Consider the following 26,508-nt stretch of genomic DNA (forward strand, 5'->3'; position numbering starts at 1 on the left):
CTCAGTACACATCTATGTCACAGTGCTTCTCTGTGAGGGCCCGGGTGCACGTGTGTGCACCGACCGTGTCAGGCACCGGGCTGAGCTCCCTGAGCAGCCGCCCGCGGACACCCCCTCCATCCATGGACCCGAGCTCGCGTCACGCTGTCTGCCGGATGTGTCCCTGCGTGACTGGTTCAGGGCGAGCTTGTTCTTTAGAGTCAACAGGCAACTGACAGGCGCCCCAAATTGATTCATATCCATGGTAACCATCACCCAGGGGAACAGTGAGAAACAAGAGGCTTTTCTTTCCATCCTCATCAGACGGAGCCGGTGCCCAGAGACCAGCAGGCCTGGTTCTCCCTCCAGCCGGCGCTGGCTTGTCTCTTGGAAGAGGATGTGGGTGTCTCCTCCTCCTCTCTCCCTCCCAGGGAGCCCTGGCTGACTGCTCGAGGCTGCTGGGGACCAGGCCTGGACACTGCAGAACAAGGCCTGGGACTTCTTGTCTTCAAAAACGCCCCTGAAGCCTGGCACTCCAGGTAATGGGTGGGAGGCTTAGGGAAGCGTTTGTCCGTTGTGGTCTGCGGCGGGCCGAGATTACCCAAAAAAGCTTGCATTTGTGATACTTTAGAGTCTTTAGAGAGGAGATTGGTGGTGATTGTGGGGGAGATCTTCAATCGACTTTATGGTGGTAGGAAGGCACATCCTAGCTCACTTTTATATCTGCTCTGAGGTGTTTTTTTCTCTGAAGGTTTTTCCTCCTCTTCAGCTTCTGATGACTTTTCTGGAGGGGAGTATTGGTGTTCTGGTACCAGCTGGCAAGGGAGATACACGCCTTGACTGATCTGAACAACTTTCTTCAGCTCTGATGTATCTTGATGGTCCCAAGGGGTAAAATATGATTTGTATTGAATTATAAATTTGCTATTCGGTTGGTCTCAAGTTCTGGGCTAGTTGCCCTGGAAAACTTCAAGACAGATTAGAACCTTGTTTTGTAACATGTGTTCTTCAAAACGCTGGTCCTAAGAAATATTTCATAAGCAAATAGGTATAAGTTCACGTAGATCTAGAAATTGCTTCAGACAAGTCTATGGTCATATACATTTAAAAATCGCCTCATACTCTACCCCTTGGAAGAGGATGTGGGTGTCTCCTCCTCCTCTCCTACCCTTTATTGGAACATTACAATACATAGAACACATGACAAGTCCTGAGACAGTCTAGTTAAGAAACAAGTTTGGCATTGTTTGAATTCATGGTTCCCAAACTTCCTTTACTGGGATTAAAAAAAAAAATTTTTTTTTTTTTTTTTTTTTTTTTTTTTTTTTTTGCATTCACATTTGTTCCACAAAACACAATTGGGGGATGGCCTGGCTGGAATTCCTTATACATTTCAGGTTCATTCTATATTCCAGAATGTAGCTAGAATGGAACACAGAATTCACCTGAAATGCAGGGAGCTGTGTCTCCCATTTCCCCCACATTCCAGAGTGATGGAGGTATAAGTGTTCTTAGTGGGGTTGGGGTATGGGAGGCCAGGTAGTGGGGAGGCTGGATCCCTATTGAGCATCCTGGAAGGATGTGGTCTGGCTTCTCCTCACACATCCCTAAGGATAGAGAGTTCACTGCTTCCTGGGAAGCCATTTGGTAGAGGGTCCAGTAAGTAGCACCCTGGTCTCTGGGGCTATGCAGCCAAACCCAGTTTACTGTGGCCTGTTATCCCTTCAGTGGCTCAACGGAGCCCTCACATTCCCCTGAGTTCATTTTTCCCAGTTCCTTATATGATGTCATAGCTTCACTGTCATGTTCATGTTCACTCACACATCATGGGGTTGGAGTGTGGTTTCCTTCCCACAGTGTGTAAGGAGAAGCAGATCGGAACACAGACTGAACAATTTCCTTCAGAGTCTGGAGCGGAGCCTGCCCCTAGTCTCTGGTCTGGAAGAGGTCAAGCTCTCACTTGCTTGCCTTTCTCCTAGGGTAGCAACTTTTCGGTGTCAGATCTTTGATTAGACTGTCCACGCCACACAGATCCACACCACAGATGAGATTTGTGGTCACATGGGTTGAATTAGGTGTCACCCTGGTGAGGAGGACTTGTCAAGACTGTCCATTTTAGTCATTCTGTTCTCAGCACAAGAGTCTTTGGATGGAAAGGCTCAGCAAGCAAGTTGCCTTATCATTTAGGAAACTGTCAGCTTCAAGTAAGAGAAAACCCTCCTCAAAATGTCTTAACAAAAGAACTTCACACACACACACACACTAGTTGGCATTTTGTAGTAAGGCTTGTGGCTGCTTGAGCCAGTGGCTTAAAGTGCCTCAAACATACCCTTTCACTTTGTCCCTTGATGGTGTCCAATTGTGTGAGCCATGTGCGAGGATTTTCAAGGCTTAGGGACACTCTGTTGCACTGTATGTATTTGCCCTGCCCCAGGGAGAATAAGCATTTACCCATATTTTCCTTCTTCTTTCCTTATTCCAGTTTTCTTCTTTTGTCATTTCCATTCTTTTTGAAGAACTTCCCTTAGCCATTCTTTTAGGGTAGGCTTGATGGTGACAAATTCTCTTAGTTTCTTTTGTCTGAAGATGTCCTGATTTCAGTTTCATTCCTGAAGGATATTTTTGCTGGGTATAGAATTCTGGGTTCACAGCTTTTTTTCTTTCAAGATTTTTTTTTTTCCTTTGTCTTTAGCGTTTTGAACTTTGATTGTGATATGTCTTGGAGTGGATTTCTTCAGGTTTATGGAATTTGCTCAGTTCCTGAATCTGTAGATTAAAGTCTTTCACTATATTTGGAAAGCTTTCAGGCATTATTTCTTTGAATACTTTTCTAGCCCTACCCTCTTTCTCCTCTCCACTCCAATAGTACAAGTGTTAGAGCTCTGGTTATAGGGCAGCACATCCCCAAGCTTCTGTTCCTTTCTTTTCAGTCTGTTTTCTCTCTGTCATATGCATTGGGTAGTTTCTATTGTTCTCTCTTCAAGTTTACTGATTCTGCCCTCTGTCATAGTCAGATTCACATTGAGTGATTTCAGTTGTATTTTTCAGTTCTAAAATTTCCAGTTGGTTCTTCTTTATATCATCTATTTTGTTGCTGAGACTTTTTACTTTTTTCTGTGTTTCAAGCATGTTCATCAAAGCATTTTATGATGGTTGCGCTCAAATCCTTGTTAGATAATCCTAATATCTGTATCATTTTGGTGTTGCATCCCTGATTGTTTTCTCTCATTTAAGTTGATATTTTCCTTGTTCTTGGTATGATCAATAACCTTCAGCTGTATCTTAGACATTTGAGTGTTAGAGGTGAGACTCTAGATCCTACCTAGTCTCCTTTTTTTCCAGGCCATCATGCTATCTAGGTATAAGGTAGCCCACAGATCTAGGTGGGAATGGATTTTTCCTACTGAACCCTGCTGGCACCATCCAAGCAAAAGTAGGGCTCTGCCCCACACTGCCATGCCTTGCCTCATTGCCCTGGAAGTTCCATTCCCCACTGGACCCTGCTAGGCAGAGCCTTAAAAAAACCAAACAAACATATAGAAATGTACACATATCATGTGATGAGTTTTCACAAACTGGAAACATGGGGGCATTTTAAGAATTTTCTGATTTCTTTGTATGTTCTTATAAAAATGTATCAAATCAGTTTTCTCTGTTAGCTCCCAGTAAAGGAAGTTTGGGAAACATGAATTCAAATAATGTCCAGAATTATTCATTCACTTACTGATTCCTTCTACCCCTTATCTCTTTTTCTTTACATTCCTTCTTTCATTTCATTTATTTATTAATTTATTCACATATTGGTTTTCCTCCCTCCCTTCCCTCCTCCTTCCCATCCACCTACCCATCCATTATTGAAGGAAGAGCTTTCCTCCCTCATGTACCTTCTGTGGCTGTGGGGCAGCGAGCTTCTCTTCTCTAATAGTCTTCTGTGGGGGTAAGGAAGGAGGGGTACATCCCCTGTGGGGTAAGGGGCTGGCTTTTCTTGGGAGAAGTCCCTGAGGGGCAGCTGGGCCAGAAGCAGCATAATTAGAAAGCTTCAGTCTTGCCTTGTCACTACCACTGGTTTTCTTTGAGACCCTCTGGGCCTCAGTTTCCCTCATCTGTAACATGAAGAGCTTGACTTGGTATTCTCTTTGACCCTGTGACTCAGGTCGCCTATATGATGTTGGAGTTCCCCAGGGGATGAGCCCACCCACAGGGGGATATGGATTGAGGGGGGCCCATTCTGAGCCCTTGGTGGTATCTGAGCAGCTGTGCCCAGCCTGTACTGCCGTCAGTACCTCCCAGGCTCTCACGGGCTGGGCTCTGAGGGGCAGACTGGGGTAAGAAGGAACAGGACTTATATTTTGGGAGGATGAGTCAGTCCAAGTGTCAGTCTAGAAACAGCACCAGCTTGCCTCCATTGTTCTACTTCCTCGTGTGGGTGTGTGTGCTGTGTGCAAGGCAGGGACTTCCAGCTCTTCTCCTCAGCCTGGGGAAGGACCCCAGGATACACAAAATCTCAGTGTGAAGGGACCTAAAGGAACTTGGAAGCCCCAGAAGGATGGGGACTCACCAGAAGCCACACAGTAAAATTGATGACAGGGTCAGGACTGGGACCAACCCACCTGTTTCCTTATCTCGGACCCTTGGTCTGGTCATATGCTAATCATCAGTAGCCTGGACTCACTTTATCCTGAGAGGTGGGAACCCAAGGCCCAGCCTGGACATTCACCTTCCTGGCGTTTCCATTAGGAGGGACTTGCCCCACCTGCTGCACGTAACCTAACTTCTTTTTGTGGCTAAAACAGTGCTGGTTTTTAATGGGGCAATGCTGCCAAGAGGTCACCCCAGAACCCCCTTCCCATCTTCCATACAATGTGTGGTGCTCAGACTCTGGTCTGTGGTCTGGAGATACTATTTCCAGTGTCCACTCCTGGGAAAAGCTGTGAATGTTGCAGGGAAAGGGAGCTCTTTACCACTAATGGTCCCCTGTCCTCATGTCATCAGGGCTCATGGTACTCCCACCACACGAACTGAGTGTCTACCGTGCACTCTGGTGCTAGGATCTCGGGAGCTCACGGCCTAGTGTATGTGTGTAGCTGGCTGGGGCAGGGGTGGGCCAGGTGGACCGTCGCAGCTCCGTGTGCTGAATGGAGTTATGATGGGGATGTGCCGGGCTAGGGAAGCAGAGGAGGTCCTGAGGAGTCAAGGAGGGCTCCCCGAAGGAGAGTGGGACTTGGCCTGGGGCAATATGTACATACAGGGGGAGGAAGAGATCTGAGAAAGGCTTTTTCTCAGTTATGTACTACAGGTTTATTTGCATATTTTAATCAGAATCTGGATATTTTGCAATGAGTAGTGCGTTCAGGATACCCAGTCCTTTACATTATGGAAATAGAGCAGTTTGGTTTATTTTACAGGTCACTAAGGGCCAAGAGGACCCTCGGGGACATTTCCATTGAGGGAATAGGGTCGAAATGTAATCATCATCCATTTACTGAATCGCGCGTTGCAAGTTTCCGGATATCAGTTTTTGAGACCTTGAGCCGCTTGCTGGGTCGACAAGGGCTGTTGTCTGGGGATGTGATGAGGACTACTTCCCTGGTGCGCACAAGATCCCTTCTCCCGGCCTGTGATTCTGCACGGTCAGTCCGCTGAAGTCATCGTTTCAAGTATTTACTCAGTGCCTTCTGGGGCTGCTGAGCCATATTCAGTGTATAGAAACCCTCACTGGTGGTCCTTATGCTCACGGGGGACACAGACATGGAGTCATCAAGCTTGCCTGAGAATTGGTGAGATGACAGGGAACTTAGGGACTGGCAGAGAGAGCCTCATACTCAATTGGGTGATTGGAGGTGAGTTTTGTGGGAGGGGTTTATACAGATATGGGCAGGATGTGGAGAAATCACCTCCTGAGGCCGGCTGGTCATGCTGGGCACCCTCACCCTCTTTAGGCTTGAAGGGAGTAGTTATAGGACCTCAGAAACACAGAGGGCTGCCTGTCAGGAGCCCTGACCTTTGTGTGAAGAGTCGTGACCTTCAGGTGAGGGGCACAGCCAGCCCAGCAGGGCAGCATGGGGGAAACTGGGAGAATGGATCCCTGGCCTCTCTCCTCTGTCTTCCACCAGCCAAGCCCAAGGGATCCAGAAGGCAGGGAGCCTGAAAGGTGGGCGCAGAGCAGAGTGAAGGGGAAGGAGAGAGGAAGGGTTGTAGGGGGAGTGGGAGAGAGACTGCACTCAGACTCTTTCTGGAAGGAGCAGGGAGCTTCTCCAGGTGAGGATGCTTGAGCTCTGTACCAGTTTCCTGGGCCCGCTGTAAACCCTACCACACACTGGGTGGGTTAGCACGGCAGAAATGTGTGGGCTTATAGTGCTGAAGCTCACAAGGCCAAAGTCAGCCCTGCTGGCCGGGCTGTGGTCCTTCTGAAGGTGCCAGGGAAGGATGCTCCCGGCCTTGCTCCCAGCCTCTGGTAGTCGCTTGGCTGTGGCAGTGTAACTCCAGTCTTCCCACAGCATTCTCTGTGTGTGTGTGCGTGTGCTCACGTGTTCAAATTTCCCCTTTGTAGATGAAACCAGAAAGAGAGAGACAAACCCTAAGAGACTCTTAATCATAGGAAACAAACTGAGGGTTGCTGGAAGGGAGGGAGGTGGAGGGATGGGGTGACTGGGTGGTGGGCATTGAGGAGGGTACGTGGTGTACATTTATGTGTGGTGCTCTGCAGGGGGAGCTATTAGGCAGACACGGGCAGGGGGCGGGTGCGGCTGAGAGCCCTGTGTTTGGGGTCTTCCCTGCGGCTTGGGTGACGTAGAGACCTGGTCTCTCCTCCCTCACCACCTTCACCTGGGCCCCGCGGGCTCCCAGCTCCTGGAGTTCCTCTGCCCGTGCCCTGGGCACCCTTCCCTCAGGGCTTGATCCAGGCTTTGCAGGGCCTGAAGCTTAAACAGTGTGGGGGCTTCTCTAAGAAGACAAAATGTGATCTGGAAGTATTTAGGATGACAACAGAAATCACAGCTAACCGGTGAGGCAGGAGATTCAAGTCCCTCCCTTCTGGGATCCCTTCAGGTGAGGGACCAGAAAGCTTCCAGGCCCCCCCACCCTGCCCCCCATCCAGGAAACTCCCCCGCTCCGGGGGGACCCTGGGCTGGGGTGCAGCAGTTTCAGCTTCGGAGGCCTCCACCCCTGCCTGCAGCTGGCCGGCTCCTTAGCTTTCAGGCTTCAGGCTCACGCCACACCTCATGGCCCCAGGCTCACTCCGGTCATGTGGTTCCCGACCTGGGGAGCAGGTGACTCACCAAGTGCCTGCTCCGCACCTGCCTGGCAGAGTGCCTGCTGCGGGTCAAACACCCCGGGGGGGTAGGGAGAGCTGTGTGCTCTTCCCTGCTTGGGGGGGGGGGGGGGACGGGGACCGGGGGCTCCAACAGCTTGTGTCTTGCCGGAGGTGGGGCTGTGGCTGGGATCAGATCCGGTCTGCCCCCGAGCCGCGCTTCTCCTGGGCTGCGAGAAGGGTCCCTGCCTGATTGTAGGTAACACAGGAAAGCACAGGGAGTTTGGGGGGGGTCTCTCTCCTTTACTCAGCTCCTAAGGGCAAACCGCCACCTTTCCATGTTTCCAGCATCTGGCAGAGAATGTGGCGCATGAAGTCCCCGGGAGAGCCGGCCAGCAGGGGCAGGCAGAGAGCAGGAGGCACAGGGAAAGACGGGGCAGAAGGAGGACAGGCTGCCGGCTGGGTTGGAGGGACTTGTCAGATGTGGTGTCAAGTGTAGCCTTTACCCAAGGACACTGGGAGCCATGTAGGGTGTCCGGCTGGGGAGTGATCTGTATTTCGAAGCTTTGACTCAAGCTATGATGTAAGGATGGGCTTGGGGGGGCGGTGCACACGTGCCCCCTCCCAGCAGAGCTCAGGGACACGAAGGCTGGCCTCATCCTGTCCCCGCGCTGTCTGGCGTTGCCTCTGATCATTCTCACTGATAAGCTATGAAACTTGGGCAGGGGCTCGCCTTACTGGACCTCAATTATCCTGTCTTAACCTCAGGTTTCCTCATGCCCACCTCACAGAGGGGAGTCCAGCGCAAAACACGTGGAAGCTTCTTCCTGCTCTTAGCTGTCATGGGTCCTGTTTGGAGGAAATGCCTCCTTCCTGGGGCCTCTGCAAAGGGAGCTCAGGAGCTCAGCTCAGCTTGCCATCTTGCCCGCTGAGGAGTGATGGAGGGTGGCAGCCTCCCCGTGGAGCCCAGCAGGCCTGTGGCTTTCTGGCCCCGGGGCCAGTGCCTGCCTTGTGGGATCTTGTCAGTACGTATGGACTGGCCCTCCTGGTCCCCTCGGGGAGCGTGGTTGCTGTTCCTTCCACGGCCTCAGGGGAGGCTCCACAGGCCTGCTCTTAGTGTCTCAGAGAAGAGGCGAGAACCCAGGAAGGTGCTGGCAAGGCCAGGAGAGGGTTCAGTCAGTAAGCCCTGGGCACATATGATTTAGTCGGCCAGGCCTCCTAGATGTGCGACCAGCCTCCTGCCTGCTTTCCCCGCTCTGTTTTATGTCTGTCTGCCTGTTCCCTTGTAAACAGCTTGGGGATCTGCCTAGAAAACTTCATAGCATCTTTGGGCGAGCGGCTCTTTGCAAGGCTGCGTAAAATCCATGAGGGCCCTGACTCCCATTGCACCCACCTTGTGGCCCTTGGATAGTGAGAGAACGGTTTGGTGTGAGGGAGCAATTGTCACAATGTCAGCCTGGTGCTTCTGCCAGGGGCCTGGGCTCCGTGAGGAAGCACATATGGGCTATTAGTGTTCACATTTTCTAAAAGCTGGAATAGTGAAATCTGGCTGAGGAGGAGGCCACAGGCTTCTTACTATGCCTGTGTTTCTGCTGGGGACAGGTGCTAACAGAGACGCGCTGCCCGAGGACAGGCTGGACATAATCACAAGCCTGTTACCTGCCCTATTTAATCCCTACAGCTACCGTCTCAAGTCGGTATTGTTATCCCCATTTTATAGATGAGGAAACAGAAGTTGAGAAAGGTTAAGGACCGGCCAGAGGTCACAGCTGGAAGAAACTGGATCAGGATTCAAAGTCAGTTCTGCCTGTTGCCAAGGCCCGGGTGCTCACCCTCCCTGCCCCATCTGCATCTAGAAACACCTTGGGAGCTGAAGCAGAGTTGGGCCCACAGTCCCCTGCCGCAAAACCAGGGGTTCACTGCCAACGACATCCCTGCCCTGAGCCTGCCAGGCACTCCCTTGCTGTGGTCACTGCGCAGCATGGCCCAGCTGTCTCTCAGCAGCAGCCCCACAGGACAGGTTGGCCACTTGGGAGTGCCCCATGCCTGGCGGGGCCCCAGAGGAAACAAGGCCAAGGGGAAATGTCTCCTGGCTCCCTCTCTCCCTCATGCAGGAGCTACGGGCTCCTTCGGAGCAGCAGTTGCTATGCAGCCTTGTTTATTCAGGGAGAGCCTGGCAGAGGCCGGCAGCACACTCGAAGCTGGGCTGGGGCCTGTTCAGCAGCCTGGGGCCGGCCAGGCCTGGGGCCACCTCATCCTTGCCCCTCCAGGCCCATGGGCTGCATTATCTGCGGAGAGACACCAGCGCCTGGCTTCCTCTAGTGACACGGTTGGCCTCTGGACGGAGAGGTAAGGTGGATGTGCAGGGGTGGATGTGCAGGGGGGAAGGGAGTGGGAGGAGGGTCAGGCTGCCTGGCACCCTTGGAGGGGTGTGGAAGAGCTGATCTGGAGCAAGGACACAGGGCTCCAAGGGATGGAGGCTGTGGGACTATGGAGCCCTTCCTTTCTCCGGAGCCTGTTGCTCTCTGAGCCTATGAGCTATGGAAGGGGGCTTCCCTCTCCTCCTGGCCATGACCTCCAGCAGAGCTCCCTGTTTGGGGGTAAGCTCCACTCTCTGGGGTGCTGAGAGTGATGGTGCCAGAGGGATAAGGAAGGCTCTGTGTTAGGGGTGCTGGGGCGCAGCCCTTGGACAGGCTGGAAGAAGCAGGATTCAAAGCCAGCTCTGCCTGCTGCAAGGCCTAGCTGCTCCCACTATGGGCTTTCCTGGGTCCAGGTTTGAATTCGGGCTCCACCTCTCCTGGGTGTGCGGACTTAGGCCCTTTTCATTCTGAGCCTCAGTTTCCTTGTCTGCAAAGTGGGAGTTAAGTGACATTTCCCTTGGGGCTGCTTGTGAAGGGTGGAGATGGTAAGGAGAGAGAGGAGTGTGTTGGGCCCTGTGCTCAACGGAAGTTACTTTTTGTGGTGCCATTATTATTACAGCAGAGATGATCGTGCTCCTTTCCAGAGCAGGCCTGGGGCTCCCAAAACAAGGGGTTTTGTGAACCACTTCTCCAGCACAAGGGCTTACATTGGCTGGGGACCTTGAAGGGCTGGTGTTCCCTCCAGAGCCCTGGAAGGGACTGAAGGGGCTGTGCTGGGGGTGGGGGTTTGTCCATGGCTGCAGAGGGTCATGGAGCACAGTGGTGCCCACCCGCACTGAGGCAGGCCGTGCAGGCGTGTAAGTGGACAGGTCCTTTCCAACCTCAGGTGGGTCAGCTCAGCCCCTGCAGCCTTGGCCTAGCCGATAAGAAGGAGGGGGAAGGTCATGGGAGCAAGTGACAGGGAGGTATCAGGCTGAGCTCAGGAGCATCAAGGTCACCCAAGGTCACCTGTTGCCCCAATGCCACCTCACAGGCACCTGACTCTGCTCACTGGCATGATGAGACATTTATTGCTTATTTTAAATTCAACCTCTTGCCGACAGAAAAATGTAAAAGACTCACCAACCATTCAAAGTAGAATTAATGTGTAGCCACCACTGTCCAGGGCAGGAAAGAGACGCCCTCTAGGGCAGGCCCCAATGCCTCCCCAACAGGCACCTTCCTATCATAGCCGCCTCCTTGCCCCCCAGGGTTGACCACACTCCTCTTTTCCCCTGGTTTTTCCATAAAGTCTTACCATCTTTGTGTGCATGTCTAAGCTGTTGAATTTTGTCTTTGAAACGCACACAAACAGAATGGCAGCCTCTGGGCTCTTCCGTGCTTAGTGTCTTTCAGTAAACATTGCGCGGCGGATCTGAGTCACCTAGTGCTGAGCAGAGTGCTGTAGAGTAGCTTTGCTCATTTTCATTGCCATGGAATATTCCGTGGCATGAATACCCGTAACGTTTTCTCCAGTTTCCTGTTGGGTGTTTGGTTTATTTCCAGATTTGGGCCATTGCCAACAGGGCTGCTATGAACATTCTTGTACTTCTGTCTTGGTTTACAACATGCAAGGTTTTCTCGAAGGTAGACCCCTAGGAGCGGTCTTGCTGGGCATAGGGCTTGCACATCTTTAACTTTAGTAGATGAGCCAGACCACTCTCCCCTGTGGCTGTGCCCATGTCCCCCTCGCCAGCCCTGTGTTGCGTCTCTCTGGCACTTGGTATTGTCCATTCTTCATTTTTGGCAATCTTCGCAGGCTGGTGACAGCGGTCTGATTTGCATTTCCCTGATCAGCAGGAGGGCAGGGCCTGCATTGCCTTTCTTCCTCCTGGCTTTCCTCCTTCTTAGGGAGGCCCCTTCCCCATGGTTTCCTGGCTTAGCTCCCTCATCATCCTGTTTCCCAACCTCCATGTTCTTCTCTGCTCTCTAGGCTCCTCTGTCCCTAGGCCCCATTCTCTTTCTTAGGGGACAGTCACTCATCTCTGTGATTCCTTGGCCATCGATCTTGGGGCAGCAGTCCTGGGCTCCAGAGCTGCTCTCCAGAGGTCTGAGCTTCCCATGTGTCTATGCGTAAAAACCTCTGGATTTGGGCTCTCCTTGCATCCCCTCCTGGGTCTTGGCTTTCTCTTCAATAAAATAAGGACAGAAGAAATGACCCTCCACAGAAGCCCTTTCCATTTTCTAGGCAAAACCTGGCTTATGTCCTGGAGAGGCCCATGGAAGTTTCTAGCTTTTGGTCAAGCAGAGTCAGTTTTCTCCTGGGGCCATTGGAAAAGGACAGAGCTAGTGGTCTGAAGTCTGCTGAGCTTCTTACAGGTAGACCTTTGTCAAGAGCCATTTCCTGGAAAGGGACAGGCATTTAGATGCCAGGGACAGCCACCACAAGTTTCCTGAGATGTTGATTGGAAGGGCTGTTTCTTTCTCCTCAGCCCCTCTGGTCCTGTTGCACCTGTAAATTGCTCCTAGAGTGCAGTTTGATGACCGGAGCTCCAGCTCCTTGGGTGGGGGTCCCCGAGAGGGGAAACCATGCAGAAAGCCTTCGTGGGGCAGTGGACCAGGCCTCTCTGTGTCAGACTCCAGGACTAGGCTCAAGGTCTTAGACAAGTCAGTTCTTGACGGTGAAAATGTCAGGGGGGATGGGCAGAAGGCTTCCAAGTGCCAGCCAGTTCTGTGTGATTTCAGGCAGGATTGACACAATGGCACCCAGCCAAACCAAGAAACAACGTCCTCAGAAACGCATTGTCATGGCTCTGACCAGGCCTGGCAGTCTGAGGCACTGCCCCGGCCAGGGCTGAGGTGACCATTTGGGGGAGACCTTAATGGGAGGGGGAAGGAGGGAGCTGAGGACCTTGTCCCCACAGTACGCTTTGGCTCTTGAAGGCCCTGGGTATGTCCTGTAGCCTCTCCAGGCCCCATATTAACCCCTCAGTTACCAGCCAGGAGACTAGCTGACCTTCGGGGTCTTTTACAGCTGAAAATTCAGTGACAGAGGGAGCAGATGAAGGTGTCTCTTGTCCCCACTATGTGAAGCTTTGTTGAATTACTAGCACATGTTCTGACTTCTAATTTATATTTGCACCAAGATGATACACTAAAAGTAGGGCAGACTCAGAGGATTTTGAATTTTGGAAATTTATGGATGTGTCACATACCCTTTTCACTAGGGCCATCACTGCTCATCCAGTGCCTCTGTGTGAGTTAGAAAAAGACACCTTTTTATCAAGGCACTTTACTTCTGTTCATCAGAGGAGGCCAATAAAAATGCAAATCTGTAGTGTCTGCAGTGTGAATGTTGTCTCCTTAATTACAATGCCTTGTGCAGTGCCCAACCTGAGCAATCATATAGGGCAGCTGTGCTGGTCACTTACGGTCATTGTTTTCCAAACAGAGCTTAAATAAGACTTTTTCTCAACCATAGGTCTTCCCATGTCTCATATCAGAATTCCTGGGAGGTAGGGGGGCTGTTTTGAATGTCACAGCCCTAGACATATAGGCAGCTCTCTCCTTCCTCTCTCTATACCTGCTCCCCTCAACCAACACCCACACTGAACTATTGCAAATGGAAACCTTCCTCATCTGTGTTGGAAATGAAAAGGGTTGAGAAGTTCTGCTTTGGGCTCTTGACCGTGAGATCCACCCTGTCCTGGAAAGTCATTAAGATGCAGGCACTAACTGCCTTCTTAACAGACTCTGCCAGTTCTGGTAAGAAGGGATCACTTGGAGCATTTCCCAGCAAGGTGATACTTGAGCTGCTCTTCTAAGGGTCCTGCCCCAGCCTGTCTGCTGCCTCCTGCTTACCCCGGAAACTCCCGCAATGAAGGTCAGCCAGGAGGCACCTCCTTTTGCCACCCAGCCTTGGTCAGGCCTCTAGAGCTTCTTGCCCCAAAAGCTTTCAAAAAGGACACTTTCCTTCTTCTTGCCCATCTTAACACACACGCTAAGATCGTTATGAAAGAATAATGTTAATAGCTCCCTCTTGTTGAATTCTTGCTTAGGGGCCAGACGATTTGAGATGCTTTTCATATTTTATTGAATATGCTCAGTAACCTCATGAGAAAGACATTCTTCCTTCCCTTTTGCAGTTAAATCGAAGCTCAGAGAGGTTTAGTACTGCACCGCGTGGGAAGTCTCCCAGCTGGTAGGCGACGGACTTGAACGCTGGGCTGTTGCTGGCTATGTAGTACCACATTCTTCAGCTTCCAGCAGCAGGGAGCGCCAGACCGGAAGCCTCCCCTGGCCCGCTCTGTGGCCTCGGTCCAGCTACCTAGCCTCTCTGAGCCTCAGTCGTCTTAGGCATAACATGAGGACAATAACATCTGCCTTGTTGCTCTATTTCAAAAGCTAAATGGCGTGAAACTAAGAAATGTTGGTCTCATTCCCTCGTTTCTTCTCAACAAGACTGTCTGTAAGATGGGCTACGATTTTGTTTTTTACATTCATGCACGCTGCCATGGGGCTCCTACTAGGTGCCGGGCCCCATGTTTGGTTTCTTTACAGTCTCGGGGGCCGGCTAGCTGATGCACATCCTGCGGTCTGGAGCCCAGACGGTACCAGGGGCATTGACCCCACCTGATCCCATTACCGCAGGGAGGTGGCGTGTGCAGCAGTGGGTGTGGCTCCCGAGGGGGTGAAGGCCCCGCCCCCAAGGGGGGGCACCTATGGTGGGCGGGGCAAGTCCTTCTCAAGCTGTCGTCAGGCCAGCCGGCCTGCATGTCTGTCACCTACGCAGCCAGGAGCCTGAGTGGGGGGCCTTGGGTGCCTCTTCTGGGGGGGGGGGGGGTTCTGGTGGCTGTGGGGATCAGTCTCCTGGTTTGGGTGAAGACAGCTCCTAGGACTACCAGCCCCAGGGGTCAGTTAATATTATTTCTTTCCTCAAAAAGTCTTTAGAGTTCCCTTCCTTCCCCGCACCGGCTCTCAGCCTCGGAGCCTCGGGGCCTCGGGCCAAACCCCACCTCATAACCTGTTTGTTCCTCCACGTCTCTACTCACACTGTTTCCTCAGCCTGCGAGGCCTTTCCCGTTTCCTTCCCCATCTAGACCCCGCTTCCCTCCGGGCCCAGCGAGGATGCCGCTCTCCTGTGGAGCGTCTCCAGGCGCCTAGTCAGACAGCACTGCGGGTCCCGCGTGTGTCCATCTGCGCCCAGGGCCCTCTGCGCTCAGCCCGGCGTTCGCTTCACAGCGCAGCATCCCAGGTGAGAACTGCGGGAGGGCCCGGCCGGCGCGTTTGGGCCTCTCACTCTGCGGGCACGTCTGTCTCCTCCACGTGAGGGGCACCCGTGTCACCTGGGTCTGTCTCGTAGGGACGGAGGGCTCTGGCCCATCAGAACTTTAAAGATGGCGCTTGGGTGGGGGCAGGGAGAGGAAGAGTTCCTACCTGATTTATCGTCTACCAGCAAAGGTGCTGAAATTTTGCACATGACTTCACTTCATCTTGACCAAACCCTTTGGTAGGACTTTTTTTTTTTTTTTTTCAGGTGAAGAAATCAAAGCTCAGAGGAATCAAAGTTAATATGAGAGGGGCAAGTGGGAGGGGTGCCCATCTGAAGCCTCTCTTCAGAGAATGTTTCAGTGGGGGACATTTTTGGATTCAAAACCTAGGTTTGTCCACTCTACCATCTTTGCCCTAGTCCCCTTCTCTACCTGCCTTGACATCGCACCACTTTTCCCACTCAGCAGGTCTGAGGAGGCACAAACTCTGACTTCTTGGAACCCATGTCCTCAGAGGCCTCTAAAAAGAGGAATGGGTAGTGTCACGGTCACACGAGGGGAGCTGCACGTGTGGCAGCCCCTGGGAGGGGGGCAGGTGAGGCTGCATCTTGGGATCAGGGGTCCGTCCCCTCCAGGGCCTCTCTGCAGGCACGGGGTGCCTGGGATCTTGTCCCTGGGGCTGACGTCCTTTATGGGGCTAGTTCTAGCTTTGTGTCCTTTCCACTTGAAACCTGAGTCCCTCCGTCATCTTTCCCATTCCTGTGGTGCCGGTCACCATGGAGCCTCTGTAGCCGTAGCTTTAGTGAAAGGGGTGGGTGGACAGTGGTCAGTTAGCTTGGGCCACTCCACTCCCAAAGCTAGAAAACCAAGGCCAAGGGTGGGGGAGCCGGCTACCTTGGGCAGTGCCTCAGGGAGTGAGGACACAATCCTGGTCCCCAGAACCTACTAGCTATTAGCCCTTTTGGTCAGGGATGGGCTGTTCCAATAGGGGGCAGTCACACCTCTGTGCCCAGAACAGAACAGGCCCAGGTGCAAATGGGGGCTCAGTGGATTGTGTCTTGGGCATCGGGTGCTAAGTCTGACTGATGCTAAACCCCAAAGTTCTATATGCATTGGGGCTAAAATTTCTGATCTTGATTTTTAGAGTTTGTACATGGATTTTTAAATTCCGACCAGGTGATGGGCCCCCGTGATCTCTCTGGGGAGGTGCTGCCTATGGTTCTCACATACGATATAAGACGTCATTGTTGGTCCACATGTAGCTGTGGCCGCCTCCCTTGGGGCAGGTGCCCAGGAAGTCCTGCACACAGACCCCGAGGGCCTAAGGGGTCAGAAGTGTTGACACAGTCAGGAGCAGGCCCAAGAGGGGGTCTGCCTGCTGGGTTGCCCTGGAAAGCTGTGACATGGATGAGGGTCTCCTTTCTGTACAGTTGGTGTCCCCAGGGCATGGAGTCACGTCAGCTGTCTTGACCAGTGGTCATTCTGCCATTTGACCTGCTGAAGCACTTGTGGCAAATGGGGAGGGGGCTGTCTTTTTCAGAAGGCCTTTTCCAGTAGAGCTGGCCACTGAGACTTATGTCATCCATACTCTCAGGCAGCTCCAAATCTTCTCTTTAGCCTCCTAAAGAGCAATCACTTTGGGGAGACTGAGGCAGCAATAACTACTTTGACAGTGAAAGGTGAGAAGCAAGGCTGAGATCTCAGAAAGTGAACCTGAACTGTAACCCAGTGGTTCTCAGTCTTGTTTGAATATTGAAATCACACAGGAGTTAAGAAAAAGAAACCAAAAAGATCCCCATGGCCTGCTTCCTAGAAAACTCTTATTCAGTAGGGGCCAGAAGTGGGGCCTTGCAATCTGTCATTTTTATCAGTTCCCAGGTGGTTCTGATCCGCAGCCACAGTCAAGAATGATTCTCAAGAAGGGTTCTCAAGAAGGGTCCGTAGCTAACCATCCCTTCTCTGCCTATAATTCACACAGAAAACCGATGCTCTGGTTAGTTGTGGTAGTAGGAGTCCGTGGGGCCTGCAGCTCTCACTGTCTAGAAAGCCTGGTCTCCAGCTTGTTTGCCTTAATTTAGCTGTGGGTGGCCTGCCCCGCCTGGAACATTCGTGCTGGGCTTTGCTGGCAGGAGCTGCCTTGCCAATCTCTTGAGTCTCTTGGCCGGCCCACTGGAGCTAGGGATGGGGTGTTAAGACCTGTGGAGTCATCTTCTGCCACCTTGCTCGGGAGAAGTGCTGTGTCTCACCGACATTCCCCTGTGGCCAAATACTTATCCTAGTAGTCAGCACACAGGGAGTTGTGAGGACAGAGAACCTGAGTGCTTGAGGATGTAAGCAGAGAGACCAGGTGAAGGCTGGGCGGGAACCTCTGTTGGGGCCAGGAGTGTTGCTAGGAGCTGCTCTGCCTTCTGGGGCCAGGGAGGGATGGTGGCAGGCTGCCTTCCAGATGGAAGGCAGGTTTTCTCAGTTTCTGAGTTGGGATTTGCTGCTCAGCAAAAGGAAGTTGGCACTGCGTCTTGCCGTGTCCCCACATGATATCTCGAGGGAGCTACTCCAGAGTAGAGGTTGGGAGATGTGGCCTTGATCCCTGATTTTGTCACCGATGGGCTCTGGCCATCCACCTCACTATCCATCAGGGTGAAAATGGGTCACCTTTATCCTGGCAAAGACTCTAAAACTGTGTGAGGTCGCAGAGTCTGGGTGAGACCCTCGTCACATGGAAAGAGAAGTTAGGTCCGGCAAGAGCTGATGACTGAACCAGAGGTTTAAGGGAGACCAGGTCGAGGCTTGACGTGGTCCCACAGCTGGCCACAGGACAATGAAATGACTCTCTGACAGGGGGAGTGCAGGCCAAGCACTGTGTGCAGATAGAGCCTGGCACATCCTGAGAGGAAACCGAAGAGCCGGTTTCTGGGGAGACCCTGCCACATACCCTAGTGAGAAGCAGAGTCAAGAATGTCAAGAAAGCTTGACATTCTTCAAGAGCTTCTGGGCCAGTGGGCAGAGAAAAATGGGATTTTGAAGAAAATAGAAACTCATGGGGAAAGAAGGCATCAGACCCCACCTTGATAAATTCCACCTTCCCCAGAGATCCTAAGGTGTCCTTGTCAAAGCCACAAGTGAAGCCAGCTTCGTGGGTTCGGTGACAGTCTTCACAAATTGCTCTGCCCACCGTGGTGCAGGCTTGGCACCCGGAAGGCTTCAAGTGTCTCAGAGAGGCAGAATGTCAGAAAAGAGATGTCGTTTGGTCCAGCAGCAGATTTCCTCACTCCAAGAACACGTGGGGTCCTGATGGGCTTCCTGCGGAGCCGTTTACTTGTACTGACATCCCTCTGCCGCTCCCCACCATAGGACCGCGGATGATACGGGCTGCCGCCTTCTGGATCCCCAAGAACTGTGCTTACGGCCCAGGAAGTAGCTGCTGCCTCTGGACAACCTCTCAGGCTCCTTCCCCTCCTAGGGCATGAGCACCCGTGATGCTGCCCCCCCAGGTAAGGGGCTTCCCTCATCCTGGGAGATGGAGCCAGGCAGGTGACAAGGCCTTTCTGTGCTGGCCCAGATCTCTGCTGGCTGACGCTGGACCTCCATGCTCAGCTTCTTGTCTGGGGGCTCCTGGGCCCAGGGAAAGGCTCAGAGTGTTCTAGAAACTTGGCAGAGCATTGCTTCCACTCTCTGTGCTGGTGGGCTGACTGAGGAGCTGGCCTGTTTTGTAGTCAGAGGACATGGGGTTGGGCCCTCAGGGACACCTGGGTGTCTCAGTCTCCTCAGCAGACCAGGCAGGAGAAGGGAACAGTGTAGTTAGCTCAGAGTCAGGAGATAGAGTTCCAGGCCTGATGCTCTGCTCTGGGAGACAACTGCGTGAACCTCAATTTCCTCTGGCAAGTGAGGGGATCCACAGTCCCTGCCACAGATGGAGGGGGTGCTGGTGAGGTGGGGAGCTGCTTTTCCCTGGCGGGGCTGGAGCCGGGTCCCTGGGAACAGAGGAGTTCCAGACACAGGTCATCACCTAGGGACAGAGCACCTGGGGCTTTGCCGTATTAATGTGAGGACAGTTGCGTAATTTAATGCCACATCAGGTTCTTGCCGGGCATTAGATTCTTATAGGAAGTGAGAAGTACTGAAAGCTTAAGAAAAACCAGAAGTCTAGAAATAGGATGAAGGTATGACCGTATGAACACCTAATCCTGTCCAATTCCTTTGTTTTACTGATCTGGGAACTGTGACTCAGAGAGGCTAACTTAATTCCTTAGGGTCACACAGCTGACAGAAACAGGAAGGGAACAGACTCCTGTTTGCCTCCTGTCTGGGGACCTTCCACCCTGGGAGTAGGTGTGCTGGGTCGCACCTCGGTGGAGGCGTCTCCAGGTTGGGGCCCTGTGCATAGTCCTGAGCTGTGCTTTGGATGGGGAGCCATGTAGGACCGACAATTCGGCTTGCTAATATTTAATTGCCCCCTGAGTGCAGGTCCTGCAAAGACAGATGGGATGAGGTCCCTGTGCCAGGATGGGGCAGGGTGAGGAGGGAAGAGGCCAGGAGAGGGGAGGGTAAGATGGGGTATGCCTGGGCTGCTGTGGGGGCACAGAGGAGAGGCAAGGCTTCTCAAAGTAGTGGGTGCTTTGGTGAGGCTCCCCCTCCTACTTCGTGACTCTTAGCTCAGGGCCCTTCCCCCACAGACCCCCTCCCCCTGGGCTCCCCTCAATGTCACTGCTTGTTACTCATTGTCTCCCGCACTGACCTTCAGGTCTCATCAGGGACTGGGAGGCAGAGTCCCTGACAGGCAGCCTTTGGTAAATATCCAGGGTAGGGATCAATCAAATTGATGTGCTGAGCCAGGGAGGTTTAGGACAAGGTAAAGGTTCAGTGAGGGACACGCTGATGAGGGGCTGGAGGACTCCCAGGAGAGGGTTGTTGGGCCAGTAATTGGATGCTCTGCTCTGCAGCCGTGGGGCGAGGTCACGGCCAAAGTCACAGGTCAGGGGGTTACTGCATGAGGATGAAAATGAAAGGCATGGCGGTGAGAAGCGGCCCATGAGATGAGCAGAGGACAGAGGCAGGGTGGGGGGGGGGGGTGTGTGGAGGAGGGGAGCCCATGAAGGAGGCTAAGAAGAAGTGGCCGGGTGGCGGTGGGGGGGCCTGGAGAAAAGCCAGATGGAGAAGGCAAGTGAGTGTGGGGAGAAGTGGGGAGCCAGGCTGAGGGGGGTGGGAAGAGGGGGGTGGTGGACTGGGGATCGTGGTGGTCTGGCTGGGCCTTGGGGTGGTGGGCCCCCCATCTGCAAGCTGGGCTCTGATTTGGGGGTGGGCTACAGAGACCCCAAGGGGAAGAGTGCTGGGGCAGCCTATTCCCCAGTCCTGGTCTCAGTGGGCTTCCGGTGCTTCTGTCCCCAGCCAAGGTTCTGGCTCCTGTGGCCGTGTACTGTGGGAGTGTCCCTCGGACCAGTATGGGGCCTCGTGCAGTCCCGGGAGGAAGAAGTGACTCCAGGCTGCAGACTTATGGAGAAGGTGAGGTGGGTGGGACCTGGCCTGCTGACTTTGTCACACCAAATGGCCTTCCAGTGCCCTCGGTGGCCTCCCAGGGGACTGGGGGCAGAGAATCAGGGTTCTGCTGGCAGCTGCCCAATCAGGGCCAGGGACCAGAGAGCAGAGTTGGGGCTCCCTCCTGGAGAGAGGACATGAGTTGTTCTGGAAGCCTGGCTGTGCGGTCCAGCTAGGGCACACGCTATTTTTACTGTGGTCTGCTGCTGAAATCCCTTTTGGTTTTAGGTGAGTCCTTTCAGTTCCGTGCCTCAGGGGATGGAGGTGCACAGAGGGAGAGCCCCAGGAGCAAGAAAGTGGGGATCCCAGCACGTCCCTTGCTCTCATCAGAACCCAGGGAAAGCCCCCACGAAGATGTGGTCTGCAGTCCCTCGCTTGGGGGTCTGGGTGGGCCTTCAGCAGCCAGGGCGGTGGTGGGGACAGTGACACCTGTAGTGGGACAGCTGCTGGCATGGTGAATTGCAGGCCAGCCATTCAGCGTCTCGGCCACTTTCTTTCTTTCTTTCTTTTTTTTAATTTTAATTTTAATTTTTTTTTAAAGATTTTATTTATTTATTTGACAGAGAGAGAGAGATCACAAGTAGGCAGAGATGCAGGCAGAGAGACAGGAGGAACCAGGCTCCCTGCGGAGCAGATTCCGATGCGGGGCTCGATCCCAGGACCCTGGGATCACGACCTGAACCGAAGGCAGAGGCTTTAACCCACTGAGCCACCCAGGCGCCCCTCGGCCACTTTCTGCTCTGACTTCCAGCTACAGACCCTCTTCTCTGCAGAGCCCCGGTTCCTGTGTTCGCCAGGGAAAACATGATTGTTCTAGCTCCTTGCCCTCTTCTGGCTAGTCCCCTTACAGGCCTGTGGCCAGCACCCAGGTCAGCTTTTGCCGGGCCTGGTGCCACCCAGGATCTGTGGCTTCCTTTGTGGGTCTCATGGCTTAGGTCAAGGCCCTCCAAAAACGCTGTGTGTGTGGCAGAGATTCTAAAAGCTGGTCTCTGTATTTGTTTTCCCTGGCCCTCCCACAGTCTAGGCTCCTTCAAGGACCAGTTTAAACCCCACCACTTCATGAAGGCCTTCCAGATCCTTCTCTTCCTCCTCTATGTGCACAAAACATTTTGTTGGCATCTCTCTCAGGGCATATCTCCCAGCTGATCTTGTAACAAACCCATTGAGGGATGAATCTTTTTCTGTAGTAGATGGAAAGTCCTTCCTTGGTAAAGACTATGTTTCACCCATCTCTGGGTCTCCACTGCTTGGACAGTGCTGGGCACAGAGGAGATGTTCTTTGAATATTTATCGAATGAGTGATTGGATAATCTGCGTGGAAGCATGATTGAGTCACCTCAACTTCTCTTTTCAATCTGCATTTGGTCTTGTCAGGTATATTGAATGGATTGGTCGGGGACCCTGGAGGTGGCTGGATGGTGGTCCCTGGGCGGAAGACCTTCCCCAAGGATTTATGGCTCATGTCTGTGCTGTCATAGGGCTGTATGTTGACTCCCATTTTCTTATCTTGAGTAGCTCAGGACACATCTTGTTAAGGTCAGGCTTCCCGGAGACTGTTGAATGAATGGCTTGACCCAAGATCGATGGTAACATCGAATGATCAGGATTCGTGGGGCAAGGCCTGACTGTTCTAAGGAAGCAGCACCGGAGAGTTCGCTGGGGCCTGGTGCCACCGAGGGTGCTGGGTGCCTAGCCACTCTTGCCTCTGTCTCCCTCAGCCTCCCTTCGGCCAACTCCGAGTGTCCTGGTGGAGAAGCCACTGCAGCTGTTGCCTGGACACGGGGACCCCCGCAGCCTCAAGCTGGATGCCCCCCTGAAGGGCTGGCAGGCCAGGAATGGCCACCCCAGGGGCCTTGCGGCCCTGTCTCTGGGGTCCAACCCCCTGGCGCCCTTCTCCTCTCTGGAGTCTGAGGCCAACAGTGTGGCCCGGGACACCACCCAGATCAAGGACAAGCTCAAGAAAAGAAGGCTCTCGGAGGGCTTGGCAGCATCCTCCCGAGGTGAGCTCTGGGCCCTGCCCACCCACCTCCCACCCACCCTGAGGTCAGGGACCCCCGCTACCCGGCTATGAGGGTCAGGAGCTGCTCAGGATGCACCCGCCCAGGGCGCTGTCAGCCGCCCTCCCGGGAATGCCCCTCCAGCCTGGGCTCTGCAGTGGCCTTCCAGCTCACCTCCCCATTCCCACCCTGGCCTCCTTCTTCTCCTTCTAGTCTTTCTCCAAGGGGATCCTTCTAAATCGCCAGTCGGATCATAGTCTCCCTCCTGCTCCCACCAACGATGCTTAGAAGCACCCTGAGGTTTTGGGATGTGCTTAGAGTAAGCTTCTGAACAGAGTTCCCAGTGTGTGAGGCTAACTGCCTTCACCATGTGCCCGTGCCACACCCTCTCCCCTGCTCTCTGCTCACTCCCCCCTGCTCTCTGTTCCTCTCCCCTGCTCTCTGCTCCTCTCCCCCCTGTTCTCTGCTCACTCTCCCCTGCTCTCTGCTCACTCTCTCCCCTGCTCTCTGTTGTCAGACACAACGATCCTCTAGTCCTGGAGCAGGTGGGCTCTGTCTGGCCTCAGGCTCTGACAGGCTGTCCCCCCACCTCCTTCCTTTCCTCACGGGGCTACCACTCATCCTTCCTGCTTGGCTCAGAAGCCCTCCTCAGAGAGGTCTCCTTGACTCCCCAGTCGGCATCCACCCCAGTGACACTCTCTAATGGAACCCTCCAGTTTTCTCTCTTAGCTCTTCTCACAGTTTGCATTTGTGTGTTTGCTTGTGTGATTATTTGTCTCTCATGGGGTTCTGCACTTGGCGGAACCTCCACGAGGGTGGCTGCGGAGGCTTCAGTTCGAGGCAGAGTTGCCTGGCAAAGGAGATTCTCCAGAAATCCTTGTTAAATAGACGAGCCAAGAATTGAACAGTGGGCATTTTTTTAAAAAAAAGAGTTTATTTATTTATTTGACAGAGACAGCAAGAGAGGGAACACAAGCAGGGGGAGTAGGAAAGGGAGAAACAGGCTTCCTGCTAAGCAGAGAGCCGGAGGCCGGGCTCGATCCCAGGACGGAGCCAAAGGCAGACGCTTAACAACTGAGCCACCCAGGCTCCCCCAACAGCGGGGCTGTTTCTTTCTCATCTGAGTGGTGGGTAAACCAGGAAAACAGGCCAGGTTCCGATCTTAGATCTGATACTGGCCAGCTCTGGGACTTTGGGCAAGTCAGTTACCCCCTCAACCTCAGTTTCCCCTCAGTGTAATGGGCATACTTATACTTCTGTGTACATGAGTGTGATGAAAATATCGTGCACAGAATTCTCAGCACCTGGCATTGTGGGTAGAACTTAATAAATTTTCATCTCCTTTTCTCTCTCCTCTTCTCCTGGACCAATCATGTAACTGCATCCTTTCTGTAGCTCAGTGAATGTTTGAGTAACACCAGGAATAAGAAGGCTCAAAGTCTTTGGAAGGGTGGGGACATTGGGGACATGCTCTCCATTCAGTAAGATACTCCCCCTGCTGAGGTCTCCCTGGGGCTGTGACCATGCCCAGGATGACACGGGGAGGCCCCGTAAGGAGTCCCCTTGTGGCTGGACAGTATGGAGGCAGCAGGTGGGGGGTCAGCGTGCTGGAGAAGCTTGCTTAGAATTTCCAAGTGGTACAACTTCTGGAGTTGCTAGACCAAAGGGAGTTCACAGACTCCCTCCCTGAGAGGTCCGAAGTCTTTCTCTAGACATGTCCTCTCTTTGTACAAAGTTCTAGTGAAGGAGAAAAAGAATAGGAGTTGTTCTATGCAAGGTGCGGATGGGAAGTGATCTTGACTTACCAGGCCCCTCAGCAAGTGTGGCAGGACGGGGATCTCTGGTCCCCAGGGCAGGCTGCTGTGGCTGCCCTCTGCACCCTGAATGGAGGCCGTGTTGGCCTCTCGGTGCCACCACCCAGATGGGGGCCCCAGGTGGGTACTGTCCCCACCTGGCTTGTGACCCCACCTTACTTCCCTCCCCTCAATACCCCGACAGGACTGACCAGAGGGCAAAGGGGAGCCAGGCTTGTTGGGGGAGCAGAGAAGTTATTTGGGACTTGGTGGTTTTGATGCGACCACTTAGGTGTAGCTGGAACAGAATGGCCTTTGAGAATTAAAGGCTAAGTTTTTTTCACCGCCACCAATCATTGCAAAGATAATCCTGAGCTCTTTACTGTGGGGATAGCAGGGCGCATGGCGCTATTCCAGAGGGCGTGGGCAGGGGGCACCGAGGATGCCTGTTGGGCACAGACATTACTCATAAAAGAGCTCAAAGTGTTGTGGTCTGCTTTTAGACTAGGTCAGGGTGTACCCTGTGCCGAAAGAATAGTACCCCTGTATCATTAGCTGGAAAGGAAGGGGGAACAGAAATAATTTATGGGCACCTGCCATGTGCCCAGTAGTTTCTTGGCATTTTACGTAAGTCACCGATCTTTAGAAAACTCCATGACATAAATACATTCATTTTACAGAAGAGTAAGTGGGGATTCAAAGACTTACTCAAGATACCACAGCTTCTAGCCAGGACCCACTGTCCTGACTCCTAGTCTAGGACTGGTGTCCTTCCTGCCCAGCCTGCCTCTGACTTTTTTTTTTTTTTTTAAAGATTTTATTTACTTATTTGACAGACAGAGATCACAAGTAGGCAGAGAGGCAGGTAGAGAGAGAGGAGGAAGCAGGCTCCCTGCTGAGCAGAGAGCCCAATGCGGGGCTCGATCCCAGGATGCTGGGATCATGACCTGAGCTGAAGGCAGAGGCCTTAACCCACTGAGCCACCCAGGCCCCCCTGCCTCTGACTTTTAAATAGGTGACTTTTATAGGCCCTTTTTGCCAAATTTTATAGGAATGGGAACGGGCCCTCGGTGCTGTCTGCTGCTCAGCCTAGTGGTGGGATTGGGGCCAGGGGGTGGTGGTGGATCTCTTTCTGCTCTCACAGTCCCATCCTCCCCTGGAACCTATGGTCCTGTTGCCAGTGTCTGAATTGCCCCCCTCCCCATGCTCCCGGGACTAACTTATTCCTCACTCCACCCCCCTGCACAGCCTCCCTGGATCCTGTGGGAGGCCCCAAAGGGGTTCCTCTGAGGAGTACCATTCCCCGGGCCACCTCTCAGAGGCTGCTGAGGGCGCCCAGGCCGATGCCTCCCATCCAGAGCATCCCCACCACCCCTGAGGCTGGCGGAGCCAGGGAAAAGGGCCTGGACCCACCTGGGAGCAGTCGGGGTCCCGAGGAGCTGAGACCTGGTACCCAGGAGGTAAGGTGGTTTGTTCTGCATTGTGCCTCTCTGTCCTTCTGTCTTTGTTTCCACTCTTTTTTTTTTGTAAAGATTTTATTTATTTATTAGAGAGAGAGAGTGTGTGAGTGCATGAGCTGGGGGGAGGGGCAGAGGAAGAGGGAGAAGCAGACTCCCTGCTGAGCAGGGAGCCCTACCCAGGGCTCGAACCCAGGACCCAGGGGAGCATGACCTGAGCTGAAGGCAGATGCTTAACCAATGGAGCGACCCAGGACTCCCTCTTTGTTTCCATTCCTTCCTACCCTGGTTCCTGAGCTTGGAGCTTCTCCCAAGGTGTGTGAGCAGCCACCCTCAGGGATAAGGGGGCCACTGTGGGGGCATCTTTCCCACAGCACCCAAAACCTTAGCAGATGGCCTGGGAGCTCCGGCAGGCTGCCCCAGAGGGGCTGAGCACAGCTGTGTGACCACCAGTCCCACACTTGGGGGTTCCCTAGGCCTTCTCTGGTCTAAACATTGTAGAGCTCCTCATGCTTCTGACCCTCCCCATTATAGGCAAGGGAGTGTGGCAGAGGAGAAAGCTGACTGGGCTAAAACTCAGGAGATCTGAGTTTGCACTCTGCCCCTCACTGGCTGTGTGACCTTGGGCCAGTCCCCCTCCTCTCTGGGCCTAGTTGGCACATCCATAAAAAGAAGGTATTAGACCAGATGTTTTTGAAGATCCCTTTCAGCTCTGATTTGTCGAAGTTTCTAAAATGAGAAGAGAAAAACAAATAATAATAGCAAAAATGAATAGGGATGAACCTCCCCCCTCCCCTGCCCCGCCCACCTCAGGTCTTCTGTCTTGGAGTGGGAAGGAAACAATGAGCTTTCTTGGGGGGAGTGGTCCCAGAGTGGTATGGCTGAGAAGAAA

The 26,508-nt window shown here is 53.2% G+C and overlaps 1 protein-coding gene across 2 annotated transcripts in view; it reads left to right on the plus strand.

Annotated features, from left to right (window-relative positions):
- The first annotated feature begins 411 nt into the window (after window positions 1–411).
- Window positions 412–26,508, plus strand: part of TOGARAM2 (TOG array regulator of axonemal microtubules 2) — a 59,539-nt gene continuing 33,442 nt past the window's right edge. For both annotated transcript variants that reach the window (XR_006815098.1, XM_045979449.1), the window contains exons 1-6: window positions 412–518; window positions 14,667–14,821; window positions 18,189–18,328; window positions 20,223–20,336; window positions 22,088–22,369; window positions 25,408–25,619. Coding sequence is in view for 1 of the 2 variants with exons in the window: in XM_045979449.1 (XP_045835405.1) it covers window positions 18,301–18,328; window positions 20,223–20,336; window positions 22,088–22,369; window positions 25,408–25,619 (636 nt within the window). In the remaining variant the exon portion in view is untranslated. The remainder of the gene's footprint in view (window positions 519–14,666; window positions 14,822–18,188; window positions 18,329–20,222; window positions 20,337–22,087; window positions 22,370–25,407; window positions 25,620–26,508) is intronic.

The sequence above is a fragment of the Meles meles genome, chromosome 15, assembly GCF_922984935.1.
Source record: "Meles meles chromosome 15, mMelMel3.1 paternal haplotype, whole genome shotgun sequence".
Taxonomy (NCBI): Eukaryota; Metazoa; Chordata; class Mammalia; order Carnivora; family Mustelidae; genus Meles; species Meles meles.